Raw genomic sequence first — 23286 nt, 5'->3', positions numbered from 1 at the left:
CACCCTCCCTACCAAAACCTTGCCATGCAAACCCAATACACTGTGTGCTAGTTTGAAGCAGGCTAGAATGTTTTGGTGAGAAGAACTAGATTACAGGCTGTGAAAGGAAAACAATGGTGATGTCTACTCCCCTCAGAGTCTTGCTGAGATGTATAGGAACAAGAAATAAGAACATAGATAACCACTCTCACTGGGGCTGCTGGCTGAGCTGCATCTTACTCTCTAACCTCACCCTCCATTTCGGACTAATCCACTTTGCTTCCTAACCCCCTGGCCGAACCTCTACTCTTCCTTGAGACTGGGTTAAGGTTGAGAGGGGTAGGGGGAAGGTGAAGGGGTGGTAGAGAGCCCCTCCTGGGGACTCAGGTTTCTGGGAGGGGAGTTGTGTTTCTGTATTATCTTTTATCTTATATATTTCTGTATATACTGTGAATATCTGCTTGTATATTGTGCCAGCTGTAAATAATAAGCTTCATTCATATTTCCAGAGCCACCTGAGTCTAGTCTGGGTGATTTCTAAAGTGTGTGTGTGTGGGGAACACCCAAACCATCACACACTGGTTATCCTACCACCAGGAGAGAAGGAGGGCAAGAGTCTGTGTGTTCTGTAGAGGCGGCACCAGTGCCCTTGGTCATCAGTTTGTCATGAGGTTGTAAGGCCTGAGGCATTAGCTGCCATTCACAAGAAAGACAACAATATGTTTCCTCTCTCAGCCTGTACTTTTAAAGTGAGACTTCTACCAATAAGCCAGCAGTGGCATAGCTATGGAGCTGGTTTGTAAATTGCCCTGAGATTTTTTTTTTTTTGTGATACAACACAAATGCAAAGGGCAGTAGCCAGGTTTGAAAATGACAGTGTAGTGCTCTTAAACTGGAAGTTCTGGTTAACAACACAGAGAAAGCTGATCTCATCCGCCAGGATGGATCTGTAACATATGCCAGATGACATGATGCCATTAGTGCTTAATGTGCCTTGTGAAACTGGAGATAAATGGCTCCTCTCACCTGAAAGATTCATAGCTTTTGCTCAGCTTATGGTAAAGATAGCTTCTTAGTATGCAAATAATACAACAGTATCTTTTCCTGGCTTGAATTACACATGACCTTTTTACAAATCAATTTTACTTATTGGAAACTTGCCTGATTACTGCTCTCATTAGTAATGGCACTTACTTGCAATCTACTGAACATTTCTCTATGGATCAGAGCATCTGTGTTTATCTGATGTTTGTCTTCCTATACACTGAGGTCAAAGACGAAGCTCACATGGATTTGCACCAAAGCTCTGCTCTTGGACTGTGATCTAATGTTCTCATCCACTGCTATCCTCTGAGCACACTCTCCAGCGACACAAATGAAGCCCATCCTTTGAGAACAATGCTTCTCCCAACATCAAATATCTCTGAATCTTCATCAGAGTGCAAGCTCTCACATTTTTCTTTATTCTCATCCTCACCTCTACCCTTCTCCTCTAGTGATGAGCAGACTTCTCATTTAAGCCTCCCATCTGAACCCTTTTTTATCTGCCTATGCTTGTTGCTCTTCACCTCTTCCACTGTGTCAAGGGGTCTCAGGGGGAAAAGGAAGAAAAGAAGAAACTCCTTCAAGCATTTATAGGACCAGTCCTTTGATCTGGACTTGATTCATCCCACAGGATCCGATCCACATATCATTACCCAGCAGTATTTGGCTTACCAGCCAGATGTATCCAGAGCAAATGCACCTCAGTTGAAGAAGTCTGGGGACATTACCAGACAGGAAAACTAGCTCCACAGTTTGCATATTTTCCTGGTTTTGCTTCATTGCACAAAACTTTTCACCCTTTTACTGCCAGTGATGGTGGCTTTTTCTCAATAAAAATAATAGTCAATGCCTTGGTGCTGTTGCAGAGATCAATCTTTGCAAGTATTTATTGCTAGTCTTGTAGCACAAGACCCAGGGGAGGCTTTCTGGTCCTCCCTGAAACAAAGTTGGAATGAGATGGGAGTCAGTTTCTTCTCCCTAATAACAAGTGATAGGAATGAGAGGAAATAGCCTCAAGTTGTACTAGAGGAGGTTGAGGTTGGACATTAGAAGAAACTTCTTCACTGAAGAAGCAAAAGGTTCTAAAACACTAGAACAGGCTGCCCAGGGAGGCAGTTGAGTCCCCATCCCTGGAGCTGTTCAAAAGATGTAGAGATGTGGTGCTGAGGGAAATGGTTTAGTACCAGCCTTGGCTGAGTTAGATAGTGGTTGTACTTGATGATCTTGTAGATCTTTTCCAGCAAAAACAATTTGATGATTCTGTCATGAGGGTGGCACTCACAATCTCTTCTCTAATCACCTGAGGCCAGAAGCAACTAAACCACAGAAACCGGCAGTCAACTTGAAGGATCCAGGACAGCCACACTTCCAGCTTCATGCAACAGAAATCTGCCTGTGGACAGGTAATTAATGAAGTTTCCCAACACCCCCAGACAGTCTGTAGTATTTCATAGGAGTCTAAACTGCAATCAGGCAAGAAGAAACATTCAGTAGCTGGCTCTGCTGCCCTCCTAAATGCAAGCATTCCCATGGCTATTTAGGGGAGTGGGATCAGGATGACACAAGCCATAGCCATAGCAAGAGTCAGTGTCACTTTAGGAGTAGGCAACACCTGTTTGGAAAGTTAAGACTCGCTCTTGCTAGAAAATGCTCTAAGTTTTCATAGAATCACAGAATCAACCAGGTTGGAAGAGGCCCCGAAGATCATCCAGTCCAACCTAGCACCCAGCCCTAGCCAGCCAACTGGACCATGGCACTAAGTGCCTCATCCAGTTTTTTCTTGAGCACCTCCAGGGATGGCAACTCCACCACCTCCCTGGGCAGCCCATTCCAATGGGAAATCACTCTCTCTGTGAAGAACTTCCTCCTGACATCCTCCACAAGAAGCATCTTTGTGTTTCCGGTATTCAATATAATTCTTTCAGTAGATATACTGAAGCAGAGGCTTACAAATATGCACAATTACATTCACGTTGTTAAATGTGCATTAACATCTACTACCTAGACTGTTCTGCTTTAGAATCATAGAATCATAGAATCAACCAGGTTGGAAGAGACCTCCAAGATCATCCAGGCCAACCTATCACCCAGCCCTATCCAATCAACTAGACCATGGCACTAAGTGCCTCATCCAGGCTTTTCTTGAAGACCCCCAGGGACGGTGACTCCACCACCTCCCTGGACAGCCCATTCCAATGCCAATCACTCTCTCTGTGAAGAACTTCTTCCTAATATCCAGCCTATACCTACCCTGGCACAACTTGAGACTGTGTCCCCTTGTTCTATTGCTGGTTACCTGGGAGAAGAGGCCACCCCCCACCTGGCTACAATGCCCCTTCAGGTAGTTGTAGACAGTAATAAGATCACCCCTGAGCCTCCTCTTCTCCAGGCTAAACAACCCCAGCTCCCTCAACCTCTCCTCATAGGATTTGTGCTCCAGGCCCCTCACCAGCTTCGTTGCCCTTCTCTGGACATGTTCCAGCACCTCAACATCCTTCTTGAATTGAAGGGTATTAGACTATGTATTAGATTATGTATTTCTTGGCTTGTTTAACATTTGAAGTGTTAAATAGAAAGAACCTCAGAACCAGTTGATATTTTCCCTGCCACTTTTGTTCAGACCTCAATTCCTTCAGTCAGCCCTGTACATCAAAATTAATTTGGAGAAGCCCTGAAAAATTTGGCATGGTGTCGAGAGATGAAATTTTTAACACATTATATGAAAACAAGTCAGATCATTCACCAGGCTCCCGCACAAGCTGGCATTTTCCTTTGTTTTCATGATTCTCCCTTCCACAGGAGGGAATGACCCCTTTCCCTGCATCACAAGAGCCCTCTGCAGATAGATAGACCTAAAATGTTTGATACTTTTTTTTTTTTTTAAATTCTGTGAAGAGCTAAGTGCATCAATGCCTCCTGCAATCCTTTGATGACAGAATTAGCTAAATGGGATTGAAATGAGGATCACAGGAAATTAGGGGTTGGAAGGGACCCAAGGAGATCATCGAGTCCAACCTCCTTACCAGAGAAGGATTGTACAATCTAGCTCAGGTCACAGAGGAATGCATCCAGCCAGACCATTAAAGTCTCCAGAGAGGAAGAATCCACAGCCTCTCTAGGGAGCCTGTTCCAGTGTCCTGTGGCCCTTACAGTAAAGAAGTTCCCCCTTGTGTTGAGGTGGAACATCTTGTGCTGCAACTTACATCCATTGCTCCTTGTCTTATCACAGGGAGCAAGTGAGAACAGCCTGTCCACCAACTCCTGACACCCAGCCCTCAGATAGTTACAAACATTTCCCTCTCAGACTTCTCTTCTCCAGGCTAAAAAGCCCCAGGTCCCTCAGCCTCTCCTCATAAGGCAGTGCTCCAATCCCCTAATCATCCTCATAGCCCTCCACTAGGCCCTCTCCAGCAGATCCCTGTCCCCCTTAAAATTGGGAGCCCAAAACTGAACACAGTATTCAAGATGAAGTCTCACCAGGGCAGAGTAGAGGGGCAGAAGAACCTCCCTTGATCTGCTGGACACACTCTTCTTAATACACTCAAGGATCCCATTGGCCTTTTTGGCCACAAGAACACATTACTGTGCCATGGTTAACTTGTTAGCCACCAGGAGCCCCAGGACGCTCTCTACAAGGCTGCTCTCCAGCAGATCACCTCCCAGCCTGTACTGGTGGAGTCTATTATTTCTTCCCAAGTGCAGAACTCTGCACTTGTCCTTGTTGAACCTCATTTGGTTCCTCTGTGCCCAGCTCTCCAGTCTGTCCAGGTCTCACTGGATGGCCACACAGCCTTCAGCTGTATCAGCCAAGCCTCTCAGTCTGGTGCCATCAGCAAACTTGCTGAGCAGACACTCTGTGCCCTCATCAATGTCGCTGATGAAGAGGTTGAACAGGACTGAACTCACCACTGATCCCTCTGGGACTCCACTGGCTACAGCTCTCCAGCTGGACCTGGCACCATTGATCACCACTCTTTGAACTCTGTCTTGTAACCATTTCCTAACCCACCTCACTGTCTGCTCTTCCATCTCACACCTCCTGTGCTTGCTAAGAGAAGCGATTTATAATGGGTTTTAATGAAAAATGAGCTGAACTGCCTTCCAAACATTTGACAGGGAATAGATTAAGTTTTAGCAATGTAATGATTTAGAAGAATGGAGAAGGGAAAGCATTTCCCTTTGATCTCAGTGACAGCAAAGTTTCTTTAGACGTGATGCAATCCCAACAAATATGCAGCAAAAGGTTTGCATTATAATAAGTGCTTTTTCTTTACCCCTTCACAAAATAAGGCCTAGCCAAAACTCAGCTAATAAGGTCTCTAGGAGAAGTCTCATCTCTTACTGCTACATAGCCTGTGAAATAGGAAACTTTTCCTAGATTCCCAGAGAATAATGGCAAATTATTGTGAATTTTACTCTATAATACAGGAATCAAAGTGCACCTTCTTAATTTTCATTGCTGTAGGTCAGAGCTGCTCTCTTAACAGTATGAAAGCAAATATATGTGTTCGGGTGTCAGCAGCCTAACACGGGGCTGAACATCATGTACTTATTCTGTACATCAATCCAGCAGAGATGGAAGCACACACCCATAGGGAACCATCTGACCCAAGTTCAATTACTTCTGTCAGGGAGGCCAACCAAATATCCACCTGAGCGTGTTTGGGGAAGTGATAGGCCAGACCCAAAAACAAGGCAGACAAGGTTGACCTGAGCCCTGGGAAAAGGACCTGACCAAACCAGGTACAGCAAAGCAAGGTATTCAAAGGATAATCCTTCATTTCACCTGCTATGGTCACAGTCCATTGGAGTCCTCTGCCTACAATCCAACCACAATCATGGGCCTGCATAAGTAGTAGAATTTGCAGCTTAACTTGCCCTCTGTGACTTTACCCTTCTAGCACAACAGCTGGCTCGCTCTCTGCATGTGAAGTGGGTGTAAAGCATCAGCCTCCAGCTTTGGGAGGGCTTGGAAAGCACAGATTGTGAATGAAAGCATATCTAGGCCAGGGAAAATCAGAATGGTAACTTATCTGGGCTGGGGATGGAGCCTGACTGTTCATGTAGCCTGGAAAAGCAGTAGGCTTCAGATCTGTACCACAAAGAAAAATGTTTTTGTTTTTTACTAGTGGTTCACTGGCATTTCACACAGAGAAATCCTGAGTGACTCTACACTAATGGCACATCATATGCTTCTGCCTCTGGCTCAGGGTTACTGTTTTCCTCCCACCCGCTGACACTGCTGCAGTGTGAGATGAGCCAGGGGTGCTTTCACAGCAGTACACAGGAACTTGTACAAGCCTCAGCACTGTTTACAGGATTGCTGCCTCTGACTTCTCACGACAGACTCTCCTCAGTCCAGAGAGATGTGAGCATTGATCCATAGAGATGTGAGCGTTGATCTGATACCACCAACTGTTGACAGGCTGCGAAGCATTAATAGTGCATCCAGAAACAGCATCCCCCAATCTTGGCAAATGAGAACTCATGCTCTCCAATTATCTCCCATTCTATTGCCTTGTTCTGGTGTGTATAGTAATTGGTTGGCTTGGTTTGCTGTTTACAGCCAGCTTGCTTTTAAGCTAAAGCTCATCCCCCTCTATGTGCTCTGCCAAAAGGTTAAACAGATCTCATTATCCATTTCCTGCAGAGACCTAATTTCTACAAAAGGCCTTAAGCAGGGTGGTATTATTGGCAAGAAAAAGATTACATGAAGCTGTTTTCACACTTAGCTAAATACCAAGAAGAGCAGAGACCCTTTGAAATTATGCTCTGCATGTGTCTCAGCAGCTGGGCAGAACATTTAACTTCTTCTGGTCTGTGATTATTCTTGCATCTGCCCCTTTCACCACAGCATCCTCAAATGGCAGCCCCCAACATTAAGCAGCTCAGAATAACTAAGAATGCAGAAGTAAAACTGCCATCAGTTCTCCAGAATTGTCACAAGTTGCTTAATGCTACCTATTGAATTGCACGACAGCCTCTGCTGTAGTCCTGACAGCAGGGAGCAGGCCCGAAGAGAAGGCTAATTCCTCCTACCTAGTCTTCTGGATAAAACTCACAGGCAGGCCTGGTTTGCTTCTTATAGAAGAGACATAATGACTATCTGGGGTGAGCTGTAAGCCTCATTCACAGGCACAAGCTATCTGTCTCACCAGACCTGAGCAGCTTGGGGCAAGCAGAAGCTCATACATAATCCCAGTCTTTTCCAGGAGCTCAGTTCTCTTGGTGGTCCCAGAATTCACAAAACTCATTAGACTACATATGAAAAAGGAAAGCAACTGTGGTTTTAAATTTCTGCCAGGGGAGAAAACATCCCAAAGTCCCACTTCCCCTTTTCATTTTTCCAAGGGTTTTATCACATCAGTTCAGTTCAATTCTCACTTCTGCCTGAGGGGCTGAAACTTGACCAAGGCCATGCCTCATTCAGGTCCTTCTGATGGAAAGGACACCACCCCATCTCATACAGCATACTTTGCAGATTAAGGAACAAGAATCACTGTGCCAGAGTGGATAGGAGCAAGCAGGGGGCTTTAGAGGAAGATTGTGCAGTTTCTGGAGTAGAGGGCTTGAGCACCTCTCTGGCAGAAGAGGGTTCATGCCACATACTCTAAGCTATGTACCAGTCAGAAGATACACTGTCCATCAGTTTTCCCTGTTGATTAGCTCAAGAAGGTCTATGGTTAGCATGCTAGGGTTGTCTGGTTTTAAAACACCAGTTCTCCTGCTTGTTTTTTGGAGCGTGATCCAAAGCTTGTTTGGACTCCAGTTACTCTGGGGCTCAAGGTCTTGCTGCTTGGGCTCTGTGGTAAAGGGTTGGACTTGATGATCTGTGAGGTCTCTTCCAACCTTGGTGATACTGTGATACTGTGAAGAAAGGGCTGCCCTAGAGCAAATCAAGCAGTGGGACAGTTTCAAGAGTCTTCATAGCAAGACACTTCAAAGATCCCACAAGACAGAGGGCTCAGCAACTTCATATAAACACAGTTCTCATCCTGCTCTGAGCTCCACAAACCATTGGTTGGTTGGAAGACAGTGAGAGGGCAGCTGCAACATAATTGCCACTATGACCCACTGGGGCACTGAAAAATCCAAATAACTGTTTGCTTTAAAAAACAGACCTCAAATTCAAGTTGTCACAGTGATACAAGATGCATTGCAGATTCTATCTTCCCTTTCTAGAAGGTGTGATAAGCTTTAAATTAAAAACAAGTTGAGAAGAGTATGGCAGCTGTTTCTGCATCAGCAATCAAGTACAGCAGACCCGGAGGCAGAGGCTAACAATGTGACATCCACTCTACACACATTTCAAAAGGTCTTATTTCAGGTTAGTTTTAGTCAAGCTCTGGACTGACTTTCCCTTTGGGGGTTGCTCCTCTAGATAGTTTCCTTCAAAAAGAACCTAGTCCATGTGTTCAGAGATCATTTCAAAGCAGTTAAATGAAGACAAGTGAAAAGCAAAACATGCAGTGCAGGCTTCTATGGAGGAAAATCTAGGAAGACAGGAAGTTGCAGATAAGTACAGGAAAGAATCAGGTTTGATAGTATTTTAGAAAGTCCACTGTCAAAAGAAGTATGGTGCTATGTACAACAACAATATTCAGGATTTACTGATTTGTGTTCTGCTGTGTTTGACTCACCTGCACAATGGTTTAGCCATTCTGCCAAAAAATACAGAAGAGAAAACAAGAGACATGACACACAAACCACCATTCAGATCTCAAAGAGGAAGTCTCCATCAAGATCTTACAACTTCCTGAAGTTTAAGCAACAGTTATTCCTTGCTTGAACTACATACTGATTTGAAGAGGAAGATAGTGCAGGTAACATGCTTCAGACTCACTAGGAACTAATGCAAAACTAAAAAATCCCTGCTGCTTATTGAGTGTTGCATTCTGTAACCATCCACCCACAGAATCCGTCAGCAATGTAACAAAATGTCCCTGGGCAGTCTTGTCAGCAAAAGTTCTTGGAGATTGCCAGATCAAGTCTAGACAAATTCAGAGCGTAGGTGGACATTAAATCCAGCACAAAATAAGAAGGTCTGAGTATCAGCAGATCAATAATTAAGGAGGTATTTCAGTTCACTCTCTTCTGCTGCCTCAATCTTATTGCTGTACCTAAAAGTTTTTTCATACAGAAAGATGTCAGGTCTTCAAACATCATTCTCCTTCCTACTTGGCAACGGCAATACTGTAGTAACACACCAGAGAGATGATTTACTCCAGAAGATCAGCAGTGTCGAACTTGAACACTACTCACCATCTTGAATACTCTTTCCCAATTAGCAGATAAGATGGTACAGGAAGCTCAGCCTCTGTAAAAGACAAAGCACTGCTGCTAAATGAAAGGAGACTCGGGACTCGGTAGATCCCAGAAGATTCTGACTATCTGTCACCAAGGCCTCTCTCAAGATGTCTGGACTTCCAACTCACAGCCTTGTGCAGGTCGCCCTGCGAGCACACTTCTGCAAAGGACCACATGCCACCTTCAGCAGTACCTACATGGTGGGTCACCTCCCCATGCACTGCACAAGATCCAGGCTGTTGGAACACTTACAGACAATGGGCTAAGAGAAGGCCCAAATAACTCCTTTAACCAAACTGTTTAATGCCAACTGTTTATATGATTTATACAAGTTAAACTTGTTGAAATCGGTGCACTTAAGGCCACTTCAGATATTAGATTTCTTTATGCAGTCAGCAATTTACTAAGAAAATAATAACATGAGACCTCTGTTCCATTGATGTCTGTATATTAAAAGATTTACTTGGGCTTCATAATATAAAATGTCTTTCAGGATCTTCAGTGATGCTGCAATAAGTTGATTTTAAAAAACCCAAACAAACAAAAAACTAAAAAAAGCAAAACCACCACCAACATTTTTTCATTTCTGTCATGAAGTACTTCCCATTTAGGGCTCAGAGATCTTGATGAGTATCTCCAGTGCTATAGGTGGGAACACTGGCTACAGGAGTACTTGTATCAACCTTGATGCCATTGCAGGAGTTAGTCGTCTTCTGAGTCACTCTCCTCCCTGGCTGAGACACATGCCCTGACTGAAGACATGAGCTGGTCCTGGATCTGCTTCCTGGGATTCTCTTCCAGGTCTGTCTTGATGGCACCCGACTCTGAAATCTTCCACTCCAATTCTGTGCAGAGCAAAACAAGAGAGCCATGAATACAGGGAAGCAAACTGAAAAACACAAAGCTCACCCTTGCTTTCCCAACTGACTTATCACTCATCACCATCACTAAAAACATGGCCCTGATCTATTCCTCCTCTTTCGCTCCCAGGTCTCAGACCCTGACCTATCTCCTGCACCCACTCCTGCCAAGCCTGCCTTTCACAGCCACCAGCGCTGGTACAGGGCCAGGGTACTGCTCCGCATCCCACTAGGTAAGAGAGACTCCAGCACCAGTGGTGGGCCTGTTACTACAGGCTCAAACTCAACTGCTTCCCAGAAGTGGAAGAAAGTCAATACAACGCATTCAGTTGAAATTTTTCTTCTAAGTCTTGCTGGAAAGCCTATCATTAAATCCCATTTCCTTCAGACATTAGAGTAATGAATGCAACTTGCATGCACTTATTTTCTGCATGCTGACCTACTCAGCCACTCACTGCTTTTCGGAGATAGCCTTAATGGCATGTTGCTGAGACACAAGGGGGCACAAGCGAATAAAAACCCCAACCAAAGAAATCTGATTTTTAGCACTTCCCTTCTCATCTTAAGATTCACTTCTTTCATTCTTAACAAAGCAACTCTGCTTTTCTTTTGGAAGACTAGAGATGCAGACACTCACCGTCCCTTGTCAGGTTCATGCCACCAAACACCAAAGGCCCAATGAACTGAGCTTTGATGTCTCCCTCCAGGTACACGAATATCGTAGGCAGGTTCTTATCAGGATAGTTGGGAATGCAGGTGGTAGAGATTGCTTTGATGAATTTCACATCTCTGAACTTTTTTGCAAGGCTGCTCATATGTTGATTTATCAAGGCACAGAGTGGAATCCTGTGAAGAACAGTAACAGACATGCATAAGGACAAAATAAAAGACAAACTAGGCAGTAATCTGCTTTGGCAGAAAAATCAGAAATACCATGTTGATGAGTAGCATTTATAGAAAGACAAATTTTCATGATTTAACCCCAGCTGGAAATTAAGTACCACACCGATGCTTGTTCACACCCTCCCTTTCAGTGGGATGGGAAGACAATTGGAGTGGGGGCAGACTGAAGTAAAACTCAGGAGTCGAGATAAAAAAGCTTAATAGAACATGAAAGGAAAGACTAATAATAATTATAATAATGAAACAATACACAGAACAAGTGATGCACAAGACGATAGATTAGCAACTGCTGGCTGATGCCCAGCCAGTTCCCAAGACAGAGCATCCCCAGTCAACTCCCTCTAACTGGGCATGATACCATATGGTACAGAATATCCCTTTGGTTCACTTGGGTCACTTGTCTTTGCTGTGTCCCCTCCTAGCTTCTTGTGCACTCCCAGCCTCTGCTGGCAGGGCAGTACAAGAAGCCTAAATGTCACCAACTTATTGCTAAGCTGTGTTTATTCTATCTAAAACGTTATGCATTTCCAAAATCATTCCCAACCTATTAAAAAGCACAGCACTGTAGCAGTTAATAGGAAGAAAATTAACTCTACTCCAGTTAATGTCAGGACACAAATGTACCAGAAGCAACTCCCGAGAACCTTTGCTGTCCAGTATTCCAGCATTCATAGGAAATGAGCATCAATGGAGGTATTGGCAAGTGGCAGATTTTTTGTTTTAATGTTAGCAATACAACCTTCCCTCTGTCATATAAAGAAACTGGCTTATGAAGGCAGGATATTGAGAAACTGCATTAGGGGGGGCAAAACAGGATGAAAAGCAGCTCCTGGAAGAAAGTATGGAAATGACAATGAGCACCTGTAAGGCCACCAGATACAATGAACAAAATCAATTACTCCTATCCCTTTCCAGAAAATTCCAGCAATGTATCAGATCTTTTGGACAAGTTTTTCCATCATGTTGACAGGACTGAAACCTTGTTCTCTCCATTTTATGTTTCTAGAAATCAAGACAAAGACACACAGTGATCCTTCTAACACACAGCCCCTCACACTTTATTCAGACTCATTTCCAAGGCCTGGATATTTCTGTGGCAGCAGCTACCTCTATGGCAGCCTCATGGTACAAACCACACTATGCTGCACAGATGATTACACAGACATAAAGCCATCTTAGAGCTAAATTTCAGCAGTCTTCAATCAACAGCTTCTTCAAATATATCAGTAGGAAAAGGAAGCACAGGGAAGGTGTGGGGCCACTGCTGAATGAGGCAGCCTTGATAACTGAGGATGCAGAGAAGGCAGAGTTGCTGAATGCCTTCTTTGCTTCAGTCTTTACACCTAAAGCTGAACTTCCCTATGTACTCCAGACCCTGGATGAAGGAGAGGAAGCCTGGAGGAGGGAATGCTCCCCACTGGTAAGTGCAGGCTGGGTTAGGGATCGGTTACACAAATTAAGCATTAACATGTCCATGGGCCCTCATGAGATGCACCCAAGGGTGCTGAGAGAACTGGCTGATGTTATCACTCTGCCACTCTACATCATTTTTGCCAAACAGTGGCAGACAGGAGAGGTGCCTGAGGACTGGAAGAGAGCCAATGGCACTCCAGTCTTCAAGAGGGCAAGAAAGAGGCTCCAGGCAACTATCGACCAGTCAGCCTCACCTCCATCCCTGGAAAAATGATGGAGCCTTTTGAAAGGCTAGTTTGAGTCTAATTGGAATATTTTAATAAGAAAAAATAGATTATAGGCTGTGAAAACAATGGTGACGTCTACTTCACTCATAGGCTTGTTGAGATGTGTAAAAACAAGAACAAAAACATAGATAAGACCGTGTGTTTGTGTGTGTCTCTGTCAGTGCCTGTGTTTCTCCCTGGACTGCTTCTGTGTAACAACTCCATCTGCTTCTAAGCCCCCCCTTCCCAATCCTCCAAACTCACCTTGCACATAAGGTATACTCTGGGGTAAGGTAGAGGGGTGGAAAGAAAGTGGAAGAGTGGTTGGGAGCCCCTCCTGGGGACTCTAATTTCAGAGGGTTGTTGTGTTTCAGTATTACTTTTAACTTGTATATTTCTGTATATAGCTGTAAATATCTCCCTGTAAATTATGCTAAGTTGTAACTATAGCTTCATTCCTTACCTTCCAGATGACTGAGTCTAGTGACTCAGTCACTAGATTTCATTGTGTGTGAGGACAGGTAACTCCCTAACCATCACAACATCTCAAGGCACTTGGAAGAGAAGAAGGTTATCAGGAGTAGTGAGCATGGGCTTACCAAGGGGAAATGACACTTGACTAACCTGACAGCATTCTATGATGACATTACTGAATGGGTAGATTCAGGGAAACCAGTGGCTGTAGTCTACCTTGACCTTAGCAAGGCCTATTCTAGCGAGCAAGCTCAGGAAGTGTGGGATGGAAGAGCAGACAGGGAGGTGGGTTAGGAACTGGTTGCAGGACAGAGTTCAAAGAGTGGTGATCAATGGTGCCAAGTCCAGCTGGAGAACTGTAACTACTGGAGTTCCTCAGGGATCAGTTCTGGGTCTGGTGCCGTTCAATCTCTTCATCAGGGACATTGATGAGGGCACAGAGTGTCTGCTTAGAAAGTTTGCTGATGATGCCAAACTGGGAGGCTTGGCTGATACAGCTGAAGGCTGTGAGGCCATCCAGCAAGACCTGGACAGACTGGAGAGCTGGGCACAGAGGAACCAAATGAGGTTCAACAAGGACAAGTGCAGAGTCCTGCACCTGGGGAGGAATAATAAACTGCACCAGTAGAGGCTGGGAGGTGATCTGCTGGAGAACAGCCCTGTGGAGGGGGTCCTGGGGGTCCTGGTGGATAACAAGTTAACCATGGCACAGTAATGTGTTCTTGTGGCAAAGAAGGCCAATGGGATCCTTGAGTGTATTAAGAAGAGTGTGTCCAGCAGATCAAGGGAGGTTCTCCTTTCACTCTACTCTGCCCTGTTGTACTGCCTTCATTTTTGGGCTCTCCAGTTGAAGAGGGACAGGGACCTGCTGGAGAGGGTCCAGCAGAGGGCTACAAGGATGATTACAGGACTAGAGCACTGCCTTAAGAAGAGAGGCCGAGGGACCTGGGGCTTTTTAGTCTGGAGAAGACTCAGAGAGGATTTAATAAATGTCTATAAACATCTGAGGGCTGGGTGTCAGGATGGGAGGGGACAGGCTCATCTCATTTGCCCCCTGTGATAGGACAAGGAGCAATGGGTGTAAGTTGCAGCACAAGAGGTGCCTCCTCAACACAAGGGGGAACTTCTTTACTGTAAGGGTCACAGAACACTGGAACAGGCTCCCTAGAGAGGCTGGGGATTCTTCTTCAGCTCTGGAGACTTTAATGGTCTATCTGGATGTATTCATCTGTGACCTGAGCTAGATTGTATGGTCCTGCTCTGGTAAGGGGGTTGGATTCAATTATCTCTTTAGGTCCCTTCCAACCCCTGACATCCTGTGAGCAGTAATTAAACTACTAAATCGTTTCTTCCAACTCCACAATAGCTACACATTTGTCTGGAGTACTTTTAGCTACTGAAAGATTTAAGAGTTAAAAATCCAAATTCTTACCCTTGTTTGTAAAGGTGCAAGACTACCCATATATCTTTTCCAGCTTTCGTAACCTCTTGAACATAATCTTTTCCTGAAATCTCCAAAACTTCTCCAAATTTATTCTTCATTTGAGCTGCTTTCATTTCCTTTAACCTCTGCTGTCTGAAAAGCAAGAAATGGGAAAGAGATCTTAAGAATAAAGGCATTTTTGACAAAGCAACACTTAAAGGAGCTGCCTGAAATCTCGACTTCAGAGGCACTTTACAAACTTCTTCAAACCTCAAACCAGCAAAAGCAAGTTGTCCTAGTCAGCAGATGCTCTTATACTTGCAAGTTAAAGTGGCCAACATGTAAGAAGTACAACTATGTTCCACTTTCTCTCACTTCTACCACAGCAGGTATTTCTTCTGCAGGTACTACACTACCAAAGTGGCAAAACCCATGAGATGGTAGACAAAGAGACAATAGAAAACAAATGTTGTAATTATGCAAAACTGCTGCACCTTAAAGTCATTCATGCAAAAATTGAGAAATCTTGGAGGTGATTTTCAAAGCTTTCTGAATCCCCAGCTACGCCCTCATCAGATGCACGTTACCTTTGCAAAATGAAGTTGTAAAGGATGCCAAATTTAAATCAAATTATCTTATTAATGAAAATTAGAAGCTCTACAAGAGACTAGAAACACAAGCCGTTTTTTTCTACCATTGGGCCTAACAACATCCTTTCTCTCTTCAGCAATATCTAACAGTATGCAAAAGAAAAAAGCCAAATTCTGTAGGCAGCTCTGACCTGTACATTTCAATAGCTTTCTCATCTTCCTCATTAAATTCATCTTCATTCTCTTCTAGCTCTTCCAGAGTCATGTCCTCATAAGTTTTCACTAGAATGGAAGAAGAATCAAATCAGCAAAAATCTTACTCCAGAATTAAAACTCACAACTTTTACCAGTCCAAGAGAATCTATCTATTTTAAGAACTGATTAACTATGGGAAAAATCTCTTACTTGAAGTACATCTGTTACTGGACTTTTAGAAAATATAGATGGAAAGACAATGGTACAAAGGACTGAGCTGAAGCATGCCCAGACTAGCAGAAAGATACAGATACCTTGCACTAGCTTTCAAGTTTAGTGGCTGCAGTACAGACCTACCTAACACACTCACAACAGAGCCAGGACATCTGAACAGAGGAAGGAGGAAGAATATGACAGGTAATGTCATGAAACGCTTTTACTTGCACATTCACATTAGACTCCTTTCACACTGTTCTTATTTCAGTTTTCAAACACTTACTTCCATAAAAACACAAACCTGACAACAAGAACAAAGTTTTTCTGTGCTGTAAGAATGCATGAGTTCAGTAAAGTATTTGTTTGAAACTGCTACTAGATGAACATCTTATATGAGAAGCAGCATTGCAGACTTGGAAAAGACATTGTATCTCAAGTATATAAATACTACTGTTGGCCATTTCTTGTACAGTCTTCTCCCAGCAGCCAATCTGAGACTTATCCTGCTGTTGCATGAGTTGGCTGGCCACTCACCAAGAGACTTCTGAAGGATGGCAAGTTGCTCCTCTTCCTTTGCACGCTCCTGTTCCTCCAAGTTCTCCTTTGGAGGAAGGATACCTTTCTTGCGCAGGATGTCATTCCACTCTGTATCTTTATTTGGGTCCTAAAACACAACAAAGAAAACAAAAAAGGATGATGTGTATTCAAGATGAACTTTATCACTTCAAGAACTTAACACATACAAGTTTTTCTCACAATGCACAGCACATTGGTAAACTGCTAACTGGACAGCACCAGAAAGTCACAGTGTGCATCCTCTTGAGGCTTCTTTGCAGCCCCACACCAGTGTCCTGAGGAAAGATTTCATCTTATTTCATCCCTCTTACACATACATAGGAAGTTTTGGTAGGGTTACAAAAGTCTGAAGCACTGAGCCAGCAGCGTGCCCAGGTGGCCAAGAGAGCCAGTGGCATCCTGGCCTGCATCAGGAATGGTGTGGTCAGCAGGAGCAGGGAGGTCATTCTGCCCCTGTACTCTGCACTGGTTAGACCACACCTTGAGTACTGTGTTCAGTTCTGGGCCCCCCAGTTTAGGAGGGACATTGAGATGCTTGAGCGTGTCCAGAGAAGGGCAATGAGGCTGGGGAGAGGCCTTGAGCACAAGCCCTACGAGGAGAGGCTGAGGGAGCTGGGATTGTTTAGCCTGGAGAAGAGGAGGCTCAGAGGTGACCTTATTGCTGTCTACAACTACCTGAGGGGTGGTTGTGGCCAGGAGGAGGTCGCTCTCTTCTCTCAGGTGGCCAGCGCCAGAACGAGAGGACACAGCCTCAGGCTGTGCCAGGGGAGATTTAGGCTTGAGGTGAGGAGAAAGTTCTTCACTGAGAGAGTCATTGGGCACTGGAATGGGCTGCCCGGGGAGGTGGTGGAGTCGCCATCCCTGGGGCAGTTCAAGGCAAGGTTGGACGTGGCACTTGGTGCCATGGTCTAGCCTTGAGCTCTGTGGTAAAGGGTTGGACTTGATGATCTGTGAGGTCTCTTCCAACCCTGATGATACTGTGATACTGTAATTATCACTGCAGATCTCATGGCAGGAAAGCATGCTGGCCACAGCACTCACGTATAAAGCCTCAGCAACAACAGTCCTTGCATTGCAAAGTGCTGGTGAGAAGATGCACAGGCACCAGCCTTGCAGACCTAACTCTGGAGTCTCCTTGGTAAATTCAAGTTTATGTGACTACAGAAGTGCTTAAACAGATGCTAGCACAAACTGCCAGACCAGCCCACTGCTACAGAATTACATTTAAATCTACCCTTACACTGTTCCTAAAAGACATTTTACTGTGAAATGGTCACAATAATCCTGCAAAACAGGACACCAACAGGTACCCACGTGTTGCTGAGAAGCTCAGTATAAGTTGTTGCCAAGTTAGATAGCAACTTGCTTTTTATAAATACACACAGAAAACAAAAACTAAAAAATCAGTGATAACCACTGACAGGCCAATTTCGGTTCCTTACAGTCTTGACCTAAGTTCACTTTGAAAACGGAACACAACGCTTTGCTATGGTTTCCATCTGTGTAGCCTACACTAGGTGTCTTCAAGACCGTGTCTCTTTTCTAGCCCAAAACACAGTAGTACTTCAGGACTGCAGAGCAGCGCAGGTAACAGAATGAAAAAATGAAGAAGAAAACAGTAACACAGCAAAAACCACACTTGATTTACGGAGTGTGTGCGTGTCTCTTAGCGGTGATCATTTTCCCCTCAGTGCAGCACTTCACAACATCCACTGCCGTTTATCAACACACTGGTGCCGTGCCCCAAGCACCCACCTGCCCATCTGCCTACTAAAACTACCGGACTTTAAAAAAAACAGCCTAACAAAAAGTCCCCAAACACCAAATCACCCAGAAACAAGGCATGGCACTTCAGAACAAGACCACCATGTGACAGACAACATCGGTCCTAGAGAGATGAAAACAGACTTCCCCATGCCTGCCTCGGGGAGCGCCACTGGCTGAGGGCGGCCCACGGTTGCCGGTGGAGCCCAAGGCCGCCCGGCCACCGGCGACGGTGACCCGACACCGTGTCCGGCCCCAGGTCTTCTCCTGAGAGAGCCTCCCCCACAAGACAGACCACACACGGGGACTCTGAGCTGATTACCTGCATCCCGCCGGCAAGGCCGAAGCGCGATCACCAGCGGGGCACAGCGGAGCACAGCAGGGCCGGGCAGAGCCAGTCCGGGCGTGCGCGGCGAGAGCGGAGGGGGCGGTGAGAGCGGAGGGGGCGGCGCTCCCCGGCGGGGCGGGCACAGCGCGGCCGCTTCTTCCCGCACCGCCTAATAAGGCCGGACCCGGCGGCGGGATCGTGTGGGGCTGGCTGCTGCGCTGTGAGTCCCATAACGCGGCGAGGGGGAGCGTCCTGCTTGGAAGCAGCAGGTGCGAGCCGCTGCGCTCAGCTGGATTCAGGGATGTAACACTAGCTGTGGGGCTTCTTCTTGCCTCTTTTTCTCCCTTACCGTCAGCGTTTCCCATAGCCGCCATGTTAAAAGGCCTGGGTCGCCCTGTAGCATCTGCACGGGTCCTGAGCCTGCTCCTGACGGGGATCCCGCTTCGTGATCTAGGCAGAGCAGTGCCATCTACGCATTCTTCCTCGCCTGTCCAGCCCCTGCCCTGCTAGGGGCTTCGCTGTTGCTTGTCGTTCTGCAGGCAGAAGGGTGCGCGCCCTTTCGGGGCAGGTCGGGGCTGGCGGACACGGGCCGTTCCAGCAGCCGTGGTGGGCACCCACTCGTTCCCGGGCCTGCAGGCAGCCATCCCAGCGTGACACCTCACGGGTGCTTCTGGCAAGGTTTTGTTCAGAAGTTACTCGTGTAAGTTGTGAGCCTGCAGCAGTGCCCAGAGCCTGTCACAGCAGAAGTTTAACCTGAGTACCATTTACCTGAAAGGATGCCCCTACTCTCTTCTCAGACCCCTCAAACCTAGAATCGTAGAATCAGTCAGGGTTGGAGGGGACCACAAGGGTCATCTAGTTCCAACTCCCCTGCCATGGGCGGGGACACCCTACCCTAGAGCAGGCTGGCCAGAGCCTCATCCAGCCTGGCCTTAAACACCCCCAGGCATGGGGCCTCAACCACCTCCCTGGGCAACCCATTCCAGGCTCTCACCACTCTCATGCTGAACAACTTCCTCCTCACATCCAGCCTGAACCTGCCCACCTGCAGCTTCGCTTCATCCCCCCTAGTCCTGTCACTCCCTGATAGCCTGAAAAGTCCCTCCCCAGCTTTTTTGTAGGCCCCCTTCAGATACCTAAAGGCCACTATAAGGTCACCTGGGAGCCTCCTCTTCTCCAGACTGAACAGCCCCAACTCTCAGTCTGTCCTCACAGGAGAGGAGCTCCAGCCCTCTGATCATCCCAGTGGCCCTTCTCTGGACACGTTCCAGCATGTCTACATCCTTATTGTAACGGGGGCACCAGAAATAAATAAAAGTACTATATTATTACAGTACTTGTACTATTTCATAAGCTATGTAGAATGTAGTTCATGGTGGCTTTCCCGTGTTGCAGCTGGCACAACCTAAGAAACGTTTCTTCATCAGCATGCTATGTCCTTGCCATCAGAGCTCAGCCAGGTTTGCAGCACAGTTCTGCTCTTGCCTTGTTTCAGAAACACGGTGAGGGATGCAGCATTATGTCTTCTGCAAGTAGCCCGCTGAACATCCTGGAGCAGAATTACACACTGGAGAGCATAATAAGCAGTTTGGTATCAGATTAAAAAACAAGTAACACATTCTGAACCTCTTGTTTCAGAAGTTAAAAAGAAATGGTGAGGTGCTTCCTAGCACCTTCCAGCACTCTCTTCTTGCCTGTGAAGCAATCAGGCAGGAAAGGAAAGTGCATTTTCCGTAGGTCAGCCTTGCTAAAATGAGTTCATGGGCTACCTGGCAGTATGCCAACCTAGTTGTGAGCCATTCTTATCTTGGCTAGCTTGTCCTTGTTGGATGGTATGACTGTAGAGCATGCAGGGAAAGTAATGTGGCCATGAGTTGCAGGATCCCAACTAGGCAGCGTGCTGAGCTGGGCATGTTCTTGGTTTCTCACATTAACCCACCAGTGTCCTGAGGCTGCCATAAACCTGAACACATAAACCAAACCATGCACCATCATAGGAACCCTCCAAATAAATTGTCAGCTGTAGGGAACAATTCCATAGGAGCATGCAAATACTATTGGTGAGTTCTGAGGCACTCCTTTGATGTAGTTTTTTCTTGCCCAAGAAGGGGCAGCCCAGCTTTGAGTCACCAGAAAAACACCCCCATACAACCTGCCTGCAGGCCCTAAGTGTGCTTGTCCTGGGCATGCAGAGAAACCTCTGTGTCTTGGCTCTGACAAGGGTCTGAAATGGAAATTCAGAAGCCCCATTGTAACGTGTCATAACATGGACATCCTGTTAACACCCATGTAGCCAGAAGCACGGTGAGGCACTTAAGCCATGCTAAGTTTGATTTACTAAAAGGGGAGCACAGTCACCTTTTCTGCCTCTGAACTCAGAGAAATGGATAGCCATGTTGTAAGAGGACATCAATCCTTCTGGTGGCTATTTGGATGTACAAAAGGTGTCCCATACACATTTCCCAGGGCCCTGAGGTGGAAGAAGACTCAGAGCCCTCCAGCTTGGACTAAACACTCATCCTTGGGGGAAGAGTGACTGACTGAGTGATAGGTGGGACCACACATACAGACAATGTGAAAGCTTTACATTAGAAAATAAATGGCTATGGAGCCTTCCAACAGGGCAAAATGTGAGCTAAAGTTTTTGGGATCACAGTTCTTGAGTCTTTCCCAGGCACTCCAAAGTCTTTTGTGTCCGACCCATGGTTAGTACCTGGCAGTACCTAGGTCTGAAGGCTTAGCTGTTGGTGTCAGTTTTGATATGCAAACATTTCATCAGGGCCTGGGCTTTCCAGAGGACCTGCTAGTCATCTTCAGTGGCTGAAACACCATTCACACCTGTGAATCTTGTATGTTGCTAGTTGGAGCTTTCTTTGAATACCAGAAAACAAACACAGGAAAAACCTGGGCAGAGTACACTCGTTTTTTAGAAGATGCTCAAAAATACTTATTTGCAGAACACAAGATTTTTGCCCAGGTGAACTGAGGGGAACTAGCCTTGGACCAGAACCTATACATTTCCACAGTAAATCCTAAGCTGCATCTGGGGCAGAGTTACTAGAAGAGGGGACAGAAGCCCAAATATTAGGAGCAGCCCCATAACATCACTTGTTGGGACTCAGACAGAATGTGACTGAGTCATAATTCTCTTTGCTTGGGACACACATAAAGCAAAACCTAATTTTCCTCATCCCACTCAACTAAAACTACTGAGTTATAAAGCACATTTTTCCCATATACTTTTTTAGTCAGGCTTTCAGCAGGAAAGAAAGGACTTTTTTTCACACTGTGTACAGACAGAAATACTCAAACCAGAGCCATTGAGAACTGGTGGTGTCACAGTGAGGCTGAAATATAGCTGTGGCTCATCCACGGGAAACAACCTGGCTTCTCAGCCCCTGGAGAATCTGCTTCTGGGCATTTATAACATATTTCTTCCTTTTCCCTTAAATCAGGAGTTAGAGGTAAGATGAGCCACATGTGAGCATGACTCATTAACTTTCCAGGTGAGGAGAAAAAGTTGCTAATAAAAAGGTTCTGCCCTAAAGTATAGGAAGATCTTGCTTGCCTTATGTATTCATGCTGTAGCAAACCACAGACTGGGCCCAAATAGGAGGGGAGGAAGAAAAAAAGGTAATGTAATATATTTTCTTATTCTATGGTATTTTTTTTATTAGATAGTGGAAGATTTGGGGTTATTGTGGAGCTTACATTATTTTGTAAGTTAGCTGCATTTGTAATGAGTAATCAGAAAATGAAAGCTGTATGATTATAGAGACATAAAGTTAGAGCTTGTTTTGCCTGGATTTTATTATGGTCTGGGATGGCTTTGGTTCCTTTCTCTCAAATATTATTCTGGATTTCTTAAATTTCTCTATAAAAGCAAGACAAAATCACACATGTTGATCTAGCGATGGATGTGCTTGTGTATTGAAAACAGCTCTGCTGGAAGCTACCTGTCCTATTTACTTACAGATTAGAAATCTTATTTAAACAAGCAGTTTTGTCACTCCACTTGTATGGCACTCTATGAACTGAATTTCCTTAATCTTTGGTAAAGAGTATGGGTTGATTTTTTTATTTCAGTCTGCATGGTGTTATCAAAATGAATTATTTTCCTGGTGCAAAACACCTTCCAGGAATCTCCTAGCCAGAGAATTTCCTTTTGAAACTTTATTTTAAAACTGTTTGGAGTATTTGGTGTATAACCTTTCAATTATTAGGTTTAAAATGAAAGAAGTAATTAACCTGATAATGCAAGAAGTTGAAATACAGAATCCTCTTGAAAGAAGAGGCAGACTTGGCCTTATTAGCTCTGACGTAACAGTTACAATATTTAAGAAAATAATAAAGAAATCCCACTGTTCCTCAACCCCAACATTTAGCAAAGGAAATACAATTTTATTTTTTGCCCTTTGCATATTTTTCAACAAGCCTTTCTTGACAGGTTGCCAGACCTCTTGGGATTTACAAAGAGGCCTCCATCCTAAGAGGCAGGCTCTAAAAGGGCAGTAGTAATTAAATTTTAGCATTGCTATTAATGAAGTGTGTTGTGTGGCTCTCTTTCTTCAACCATTCTTCCCTGTTCTTGTTTCTTTTTGTTATCATTTAGCTGTAGCCCAAGCACCTGAGAAACTTGAAGATCTCCAATTGTTTGTCCCCTTACCCATCAATGTCTGGACTTGGGAAGAAGCACACAGCAGCTGGCAGAACTGGATCTGCAGTGAAGAGAAACACATCAGCCAAGGCTGGTCTGGTTTTCCCAGTGGGTCGTGTCTACAGGTTACTTAAAAAAGGGAGCTATGCTAAAAGGATTAGTCTTGCTGCTGCCATCTACCTGGCAGCAGTGCAGGAGTACCTAAGTGCAGAGATCCTGGAGATGGCAGGGAATGCTGCGCTAACAAACAAGAAATTCAGGATTGCACCCAGGCACATTATGCTGGCCGTA

General features: G+C 45.2%; 1 protein-coding gene across 1 annotated transcript; it reads right to left on the bottom strand.

Annotated features, from left to right (window-relative positions):
• Positions 1–8609: 8609 nt before the first annotated feature.
• PDCL3 (phosducin like 3) lies at positions 8610–18436 on the bottom strand. The gene is made up of 6 exons (XM_064143592.1): positions 18333–18436; positions 16205–16334; positions 15451–15541; positions 14679–14822; positions 10828–11036; positions 8610–10175 (listed from the first exon to the last, which is right to left on the bottom strand). Exons 1-6 carry the CDS (start codon positions 18336–18338, stop codon positions 10033–10035), a joined length of 723 nt encoding a protein of 240 aa, XP_063999662.1. The 5' UTR covers positions 18339–18436; the 3' UTR covers positions 8610–10032.
• Positions 18437–23286: the final 4850 nt, after the last annotated feature.

Source organism: Pogoniulus pusillus, chromosome 5 (assembly GCF_015220805.1).
Source record: "Pogoniulus pusillus isolate bPogPus1 chromosome 5, bPogPus1.pri, whole genome shotgun sequence".
In the NCBI taxonomy this organism is placed as follows: Eukaryota; Metazoa; Chordata; class Aves; order Piciformes; family Lybiidae; genus Pogoniulus; species Pogoniulus pusillus.
The sequence above is the reverse complement of the archived record's forward strand: the minus strand, read 5'-3'. Positions and strand labels throughout refer to the sequence as shown.